Source organism: Leptonychotes weddellii, chromosome 5, assembly GCF_054177405.1.
Source record: "Leptonychotes weddellii isolate Sample4059 chromosome 5, ASM5417740v2, whole genome shotgun sequence".
NCBI lineage: Eukaryota > Metazoa > Chordata > Mammalia > Carnivora > Phocidae > Leptonychotes > Leptonychotes weddellii.
This window is the reverse complement of record NC_138373.1, coordinates 38,569,782-38,578,095: the sequence shown is the minus strand read 5'-3', so window position 1 is coordinate 38,578,095 and position 8,314 is coordinate 38,569,782. Positions and strand designations below refer to the sequence as shown.

At 54.3% G+C, this 8,314-nt stretch overlaps 1 protein-coding gene across 1 annotated transcript in view; it reads right to left on the bottom strand.

Moving 5' to 3' along the window:
- Positions 1 to 8,314, bottom strand: part of PFKP (phosphofructokinase, platelet) — a 47,608-nt gene that overhangs the window by 18,783 nt on the left and 20,511 nt on the right. The window contains exons 3-7 of the mRNA XM_081818896.1: positions 6,999 to 7,076; positions 4,316 to 4,505; positions 2,986 to 3,151; positions 2,200 to 2,244; positions 1,839 to 2,000 (exon numbers count right to left, since the gene is read on the bottom strand). Of these exons, the coding sequence (XP_081675022.1) occupies positions 1,839 to 2,000; positions 2,200 to 2,244; positions 2,986 to 3,151; positions 4,316 to 4,505; positions 6,999 to 7,076 (641 nt within the window). The remainder of the gene's footprint in view (positions 1 to 1,838; positions 2,001 to 2,199; positions 2,245 to 2,985; positions 3,152 to 4,315; positions 4,506 to 6,998; positions 7,077 to 8,314) is intronic.

The following is an 8,314-nucleotide window of genomic DNA, read 5'->3' as shown; positions in this document are numbered from 1 at the left end:
CATTCCTTCCCTGAGTCCTCACGACAGCACCATGGGCCTGAGGAACTCAGGACCTGGGAATGCAGGTCATCTGTCCAAGGTCACCCTGTGGGTGGCAGAGCCGAGGCCCAACCCTAGGACCTGTGATGCCTCGGAGAGGCCTTTCTGTTTAGACCAAAATGCCTGGGATTTGGGGCATGCTCTGAGGCTTGCTTCCTAGGCCAACTTACCTGACAAGATATTTGGAAAAATTCTTACAGCGCTACATCCACAACCAATAAAAATTAATTACAGAGGGGCGCCTGGGTGGCTTAGTTGGTTAAGCAACTGCCTTCGGCTCAGGTCATGATCCTGGAGTCCCAGGATCGAGTCCCGCATCGGGCTCCCTGCTCAGCGGGGGGTCTGCTTCTCCCTCTCCCGCTCCCCCCCTCTTGTGCTCTGTCTCTAAAATAAATAAATAAAATCTAAAAAAAAAAAATTAATTACAGATACGACGAGATCAAGTGTTTCTGCACAAGGGAGTCCAAGCCATCCGCCTTACATCCGCCAGCACTTAATGCGGGGACCCCAACTCTTTCTTGTTCTTGTCCTAGCTTGTTCATGAAGTCTAAAACCCAGGGAGGTTTGCAGACAAGACCACACAGATACGGAAACAATGGCCAAATCCAAAACTCAGCACCTAAAAACCAAATAGGGCCTCAGCCCTACCACCTTACCCTGACCTTGCGACCGCTATGCACGGCCTCGGATCAAGGGCATGTTTCCCCGTCCCCAAGGGCTGCCGCCAGAACTTGGCCTGTGACCGCATTGCCCTGGACCAGGCCTGGGGCTGTCAGCGGGGAGGAAGGATGGCTGGCGGGAACTGGCACGGCCCCCGCAGGATTGGTGATTAAATGCATGTTCTCAGAGCCACACACGCCCCGTCTAAGGCCAGTGCCACCCCTAATGTCACGCAGCCAGCCACGAATCACCCCACACCAGCTGGCCCACGTCCCCAGGTCGGAACCGAGAAACAATGAGTGGATTTATTACGTCCACGGTTAATACTGGGACTTGGGGCATTCCTGCGTTCACCGGTCTCCCGCAGCTGAGCCCCACCTTCCCATGGGCACGATTCTTCCCAGCAAAGCTATGGCGTTCACCAGCAGTTCCTTACATCATGTTTGGGTCAGCAAAGCTTGGGTACGTTGCTCAAGTTCCTTTCTTGGAACCTGTCACCTGAAGGTGGTGGCAATGCACACGTGACCTGGCTACCTGCAGAGTGTGTGTGCTTGCTGAATGCAGCCGTAACTAGCCGTGCCACATGCTTACATTATGCACCTGCAGGACGGTGATGACGTGGCTGGGAAATGCACCCCACGCTGGGATTTCTGTCCCAGGAGCTAAGCTCGTATGTCCTCCTGAGAAGCCTTCCCAGAGGGCAACGCGTCCTCCACTAATAATGCTGAGTGGGGAACACAGGCAGCCCCAGATCACAAACAGAAGGAAAGGCCTGGTCCAGAGTACCCCATCCACCACCATACCTGACGCACGCCCAGCGAGGTGGGGACGGCTCAGCCCAGGGGGGGCTTGCGGTCAAAACACGTGTCTGCTCACACTGGTGAGTGGAGACGGAACAGGATTTCCTCCCCGACTCCAATTTCTCTTAACAGCCATCATCTCTACTTAAGACTACTTCAACCTTCAGCTGCTGCTTTGCGTGGAACACAAAGCTTTTGGGGTTTCTCTACTGCACCCCTTTGTGACACTGGGGGCAGCCGGGCACGTGAAGAGCCAGTGAATGCAGACCCTACGTGACAAGCCTGGACTCACTTGAGAACCACAGAGTTTCCATCCAGACTGGGACCCCCACAGGCTGCTACACACGGCGGTCAGAGGCACCGGCAGTCGAGGGACACAGGACGCACGTTACCTCGGACAGCTTGATGCACATATTCTCCTGCCAGCCTTCTTCTGGTGGGGATTCCGGAAGGAACACCCAGTCCGCTCCACAGGCCAGGGCGCTCACCAGGGCGAGGTACCTATTCGGAAACGGCACCGATTTTGGAAGGCTGCTGCCGGGCAGCCACAGCTCGGAGGTGGCCCCGGGCAGTCGGGACATGAGCGTGCATTGGCAACAGTGGGCTCCCGCCTGGGGGCGTCTGTCCTGTGGGGCACAGGGCTCTCGAGGGGGCCAAGCTGAGGGTGCTCACCATGCAAATTGCATCTACACATACGTACCCGCAGTGTCTCCCCATAACCTCGAGAACAAAGGTCCTCTGGTGGCTGGAAAAGAGACAAAGGAAACATCCACTTACCACCACTGGGAACCGCATGAAGAGCAAACAGGGAAGTACTTTGACTGACAAGCAGGGTGGAAAGCCTGCTTCATGGTGATGGCCGGCACCTAAGCTTCCAAAAAGGGCCCATTTTCTACAAAAGCAGATGCCACTGTGCTAGCATTTCGAGCTCTTGCGCGCAAAGGCGCTTTGGAGCTACACACTTTACAGCGAGCGCTCGCTCTCCCGCACACACGCGCACTCCCAGGACACCTCTAGGCTCCTCCCGAGGAGCAGGACCGGCCGCGTCGCTCAGCACACACAGCTCACGCCGGATAGGGAGCCAGCCTGGGCTATGTGCTTGCAGGGCGGGGACCACTCCAGGTGCTAGGAACGACCGCTGGGCTCCCCCAACGCCCCCGGGGCCCTCAGGCGCCAACTGTGCCAGAGGACAAGGGGCCACATCCAGTCCTGCCGCTCGCAGACCTTGCACAGGACTTCCTGCTAGGATTATTTTGTCTTCCCTCCAGCAAACACTTTTTTCTTCTAAAATCGGGGATAGGAGTAACCTTTTACAGTTGAAAATAAAAAGTCAATGGGAAACCATTTTCTTGCTCTGGTTTCTAACATTCAGTAACAAGACTGTATCAAAACACCGGTCTGGGGAGCCGGGAAGGGCGGGCACGGACGTCTACACCGCAGCACATCTAACCCAACGGCCCTCCCCGGGCTCCCACGCATCTGTCACCTCTGGGCGGTGGTCATGATGGCGTCGATAACCTCGATTATCCTGTGCAAGGCGGAGTCGGTGCCGATGGTCATGTCGGTCCCACAGAAGTCGTTGTCGATGGAACCCACCATGCCCACGACGTTGAGGTACGCGTGCTTCTGCACCTGCTCCTTGTCGATCTCGCCTGCATGGGAAACCAGCACCGGCCGTGACCGGGAGCCGCGCCGACGCCACGGGCGCCAGGCTGCTGAGAAACAGGGCGTCCGGGTCGAGAAAGCCGGGGTTCTACACTGGCTTCCTGCGTGCGGTTTTGGCTTCTGAACCACCTCATTCTGCACACGTAGGGCGTGACGGCCGGACGGGGGCGGGGCAGTGAGGGGCGGACGGGCACGCGGGGCCTGTGCCCGGCGTCCGGCGGGTCGAACCCAACTTCTCTCTGGCCACGGCCTCGGGCACGCGTGCCTCCAAGTGAGGACGCGGCCCCGTCACAGAATTCGGTACTTAGGGACGCCGGTTTCTCACACGCGTGGGGCTGGCTGTCGGCGGGGATCTACCTCCCGGCTCTCAGCAAACACTGCACGGTCGGCAGATGTGCTCGTCAGCGGGGCACAGGCGGGGACCCGGCAGCGACCCCTCTGGGCCACCGCGGAGCCTGCGGCAGGCCCGTATACAACAGGTGCCCTTCGACTCGAGCCATGGGCGGCCGACGGCCCACCTCCAGTCCCTGAACGGACCTCAGAGGCTTGGGGCAACGGCTTCATGAAGGTGCTGTTCCTTCAGGCAGTTTGCTCCCACTGTCATGTTTTATGCTGAACCGGAATTACGGATCACCACCCTTCCAAGACAGAGGTCACGGAACACAGGGGGTTCTCGAGAATCCTGCCCCCACGGCCTGAGAAGGGACGCGACCAGATCGGCCAGCAGAGCGTTTGCTACATCTCAGCTCAAGTCTTGCAACAAGCGGACATTCAGGAGCCCCCGGTGGAGCGGGCAGGGGCGGTGAAGGGCAGCCCAGTGCGCCCTCTCCTCCGCCCCTGGGTCTCCTCTGCCGAGTGGGGACACACAGGAGACCTACTAGCTCAGATGGCCGTCCGGAGCGCTCCCCGAACCTGTGCCAGGGGTGGGCAGTGCCTGGCACGGGGCAGGACCAGGAACACAGAACTCATCGTTCTCGGAGGCACAGGGTCAAGTGTCTGGGTGGTGGAGCGGAAGACCTGCACCGTCCCCCCTCATGCCTCTCCACAGTCAGATGGGCGGACGTGTGAGGTCAGAGCTCTCTGAAGGGAACGGAAAACGAACGGAGGGAACAGAAAACCCACACGAGCAGCACACAGAGGCAGGGATGTACCATTTTGGGCCAGCTCTTCCAACAGCCCGCTCCACTCTTTCCGGAAGATATTGGCCCCCGTGAGACTTCCGTCCCCGCCGATCACACACAGGTTGGTGATGCCCCGCTGAACCAAGTTATGAGCAGCTCTCAGGCGACCTTCCCGAGTGCGGAAGGCTTTGCAACGAGCACTGCCAATAATGGTCCCTCCCTGGAAAACAAACAAAACCACACGTGTTTATTTTCTTCCTGCAGGAGAGGAAGTGGGGGAGCTCAGCGCATGTGAGTACCACTGTATACGTGCAGGACTTGCAGAATTAGGTTCCCCTCATTTAATCTTTTAAGTCGCTCAAGTGTGGGTACGATGGACAAAGGCATGGGCATCATGCCCAGGGGTAGCCAGCGAGGGTCAGGAGACCGGGACAGCCGTCAGGTAAAGACGCAGAGGAGAAGAGTCTGCAGGATGACCCAGCCATGCAGGAGGCCTGTGGTGCAGTGGTAGAGCGTGGGGCGACTGACCCCACACCCCCGAGCCTCAGATGGATGCAGCGCTGGCCAGAGAAGCGGCACGTCCAGCAGCCCCTGGTACCATCAGAGTTCACCATATGTACGGGCAAGACAGAGACCGGTGAGCCAAAGGGATTTTTTTCCTTTTTGCACATCTCCCTGCTGCACCCTTTTTGAAAGCTAAATCTCAAGAAAACTCAAGTTGGATCATCCAAACTTCCAAGAGTGAGAAGTCGTGATTTTCCACATTTGGTTTTTCAAAAACAAACGATTCCTAGTTGCACTTGGAAAAAAGCAGGGTGCGCTTATCGGATGCGCTTATCAAGCCTGCATTTGTGGGCCGTCCTTCAGGTACACGCTCACTTCTTAAGGCGAGGCGCTCCCCCTGCAGAGGGAGCCTGCGCTGATGACAGCGAGTGCGGTGAGTCTGCATTGTGGGCACAGCAGAGGGGGGCCGGGGCCGAAGGTGCAGGGCACACAGCGAAGATAAGCTGGCTCTCTGGACTTTGCTTCGACCAAGAGCGATCGGAGGATCATGTGATTTCTAACAACTGGGAGCTGCGTCAGCAGCCCATCCACACTGAGGGGATCCCATGCTTGGGGCCCCAGGAGCGAAGCTACAGCTGAGGAATGCAAAGGAGGCACCCCTCCCTGCCCCCACACACTCAGGGGCGCCTGCACGTCCTGTCTCCCTGGGCAATCACATGTACACCCACTACCGTCTCCCCACCGGGCTGACGGACCTAGCACGTCGCGTGAGCGTGGGTGCGTGAGGCACTGATGTGATCTATGCACTCACTGCGACATGATCACTGCAAGAAGGTTCGTAGATCTACTTATCAGTTGACATCATTAGCTTTTTTGGTCGTAAGAACTTTCCAGGTCTACTATTTAAGAAAGTTTCAAAACTGTAATTATTATGCAGCACTGGTATGAAACATAGGATTTATGTGAAATGATCACCGTACTCAAGTTCACTAACCCGTCCATCACCTCAGTCACCTGCACGTGTGTGTATGTGTGTTGAGAACTAAGACTTATTCTCTTAACAACTTTCAAAGGTACAATACAGTGTTATTAACCACAGTCGCCATGCTTGTAGGTTCGATCTAGAGCTCACTGGTCTTCAGCCTGGAAGTTTGTGCCCTGTGACCGGCGCGTCCCCATTTCCCCTCCCCCAGCCCCTGGCAACCACTGTTTTGCTGTTTCCGGGAGTTCAGCTTTTTTAGATCCCACATGTAAGTGAGATCACAAGGTATTTGTCTCTCTGTGTCTGACTTATTTCACTCAGCATAATGCCCTGGAGGTCCGCCCACGCCGTCCCAGCCTGCAGGAGTCCCTTCCTTTCTTCGGGCTGCATACAGTCCACTTATATCTGCGTGCCACGTTTATTTGATTCATCCTTCCGTCACACTAGGCACCTTCGGTGGGATGGTACCAATTTGGTTTCTATTTTAAAAATACTCAATATGAGTTACAGATTAATACATGCGTTTCAACAGGTCAAACCACGAGTGAAGAACTTTTCGTCAAGTCCATTCTTTCCATGTAATCCGCCTCTCCGAGGATTAGGAGGCTTCCCTTGGTTACTATGTTTGGGGAATTTATAGGCGTGAAACAATCAGGCAGGTTTCTTTTAAATTCAAAGTAAGCCAATGTTTCGCCTGAAGCCATACTCGCCTCATTCCTGTGCACACCAGAACGATGAGCCCCAACTGGTTCAGGCCAGAACCGGGAGGCTGGGTTCCCACTAAATCCTGCCGCCCTGGGAGGGACCATTCCCAGGCTTTGTTACACTGACACCAAGTGACTCTCAAAAATCCAACAGGCGGGGGTATTTGCTGGGAACACAGCACCAACAAACCGAGGCGGCCTCAATGTTAATCTGGTCTTAAAAAAAACAAAAACAAACCCGAAATCCGCCACAAGGACCATAGGGAACACTAGCGGTCACACGTAACTTTTTACTGCAAGAATAATCCTCTGTTTCCACGATGTAAAAGCTTTTTAAAAATGTTAATGAAATGACAAATTAAGGTGGCGTTTTTGGTTTTTTACCGTGTAAGTAGGTGAGAATAACGCCAGGCAGCACATTAATCCGTGTTAAGTATTACCGGAGCCTACACATAAAAGGTTTCCAACGTTTTAAAAGCGGGACTTACTTTAGAGAAACAGAGTATTAGAAGTCAGCACGTACCACTTGGAGAATGCTCGAGACGCTCTCCCAACTGGCTTCAACAATGTTTCTGCCGCCATCAACCATGCCTTGGTAACCCTGGGGGAAGAGAACGGAAATCCTTGTAAAACGGGGTTAAACCCTAGTGAGACATTAGATATTAGATGGATCTGTGAATTCTGTAAAATGCAAAGGATGAGGACCCTGAGCCCCGAAGAGCCTGGTGGTTAGGAGCAGTGCAAGACGAGCGCTCGCTCTTAGCCTTCAGTGTGCAGAAAAGCCTCCTGATGGAATCTCCAGTGAAGGGGAACTTCTTGCCAGACCCGTCCGCAGTACGATGGGGAGTAAGCTAGTTTATCACCTAACAGTGCCTAAGAGCCTGAAACGGGAGAAACTTACCCCAAAATGGTTTGTAATCTACCAAACTCGCATGCAAACCGTGGTGTCAATCACACGGCATTCCTGTCGGGGCCTCAGTTGGCCAGGGCGATCCATGCTGCTCTGGATAGACACACCAGATTTCGGAAAAGAACCACAGCCATCAGTCGGCCCTACCTTCCAGTTAGCGGCAGCTGACTACCCCAAGGGCCGGTGAGTGTGCGGAATGTGAGCACGCACTTTCGCCCGGAGACCCAAGGACCACGACCTTCCGACTCCAGGTGCATCTTGCTTCCCCCCCAGACTATACAAGACCAAGGAATCCGGAAACATCCACGAGAAACATCCACGAGCATCTCTACCTGCGTGACTCTCTCCAGGACATTTAACCTTACAAAGGGGATAGGCACTAACCATTTAGAAAGTTTATCCTAACAGATCGCTACAGGGGATTCAGATCTCCTAATCTAGTGAAGGTCAAGAGGAAGGGAAAAAAAAAGATCGTTCAAAAGGAAATGGGCCACGGAGTAGAGACCCGTGTGTGGAAGTTAATCAACTGCACAGGTGTCTTTACGGCCGTCGATGCATGCACCTGGGCTTACAAGTGTGCCCTTCCCGCCAAAAATGCGCTACTATGTTACGTGACTCACTGGGTCAATACGTTACATCTTAATAATATGTAACACATATTACCCTATTGTATACAATACAGAGAACGCATTACTACATTATCTTTATATCAAGAAACACGGTATTACAGAATTATTTCTATATTTTATAGAGAGAATACATCTACACATACTTTTTTTTTTTTTAAAGATTTTTTTATTTGACAGAGAGAGAGATAGCGAGAGCAGGAACACAAGCAGGGGGAGTCGGAGGGGGAGAAGCAGGCTTCCCGCCAAGCAGGGAGCCCGATGTGGGACTCGATCCCAGGACTCTGGGATCATGACCTGAGC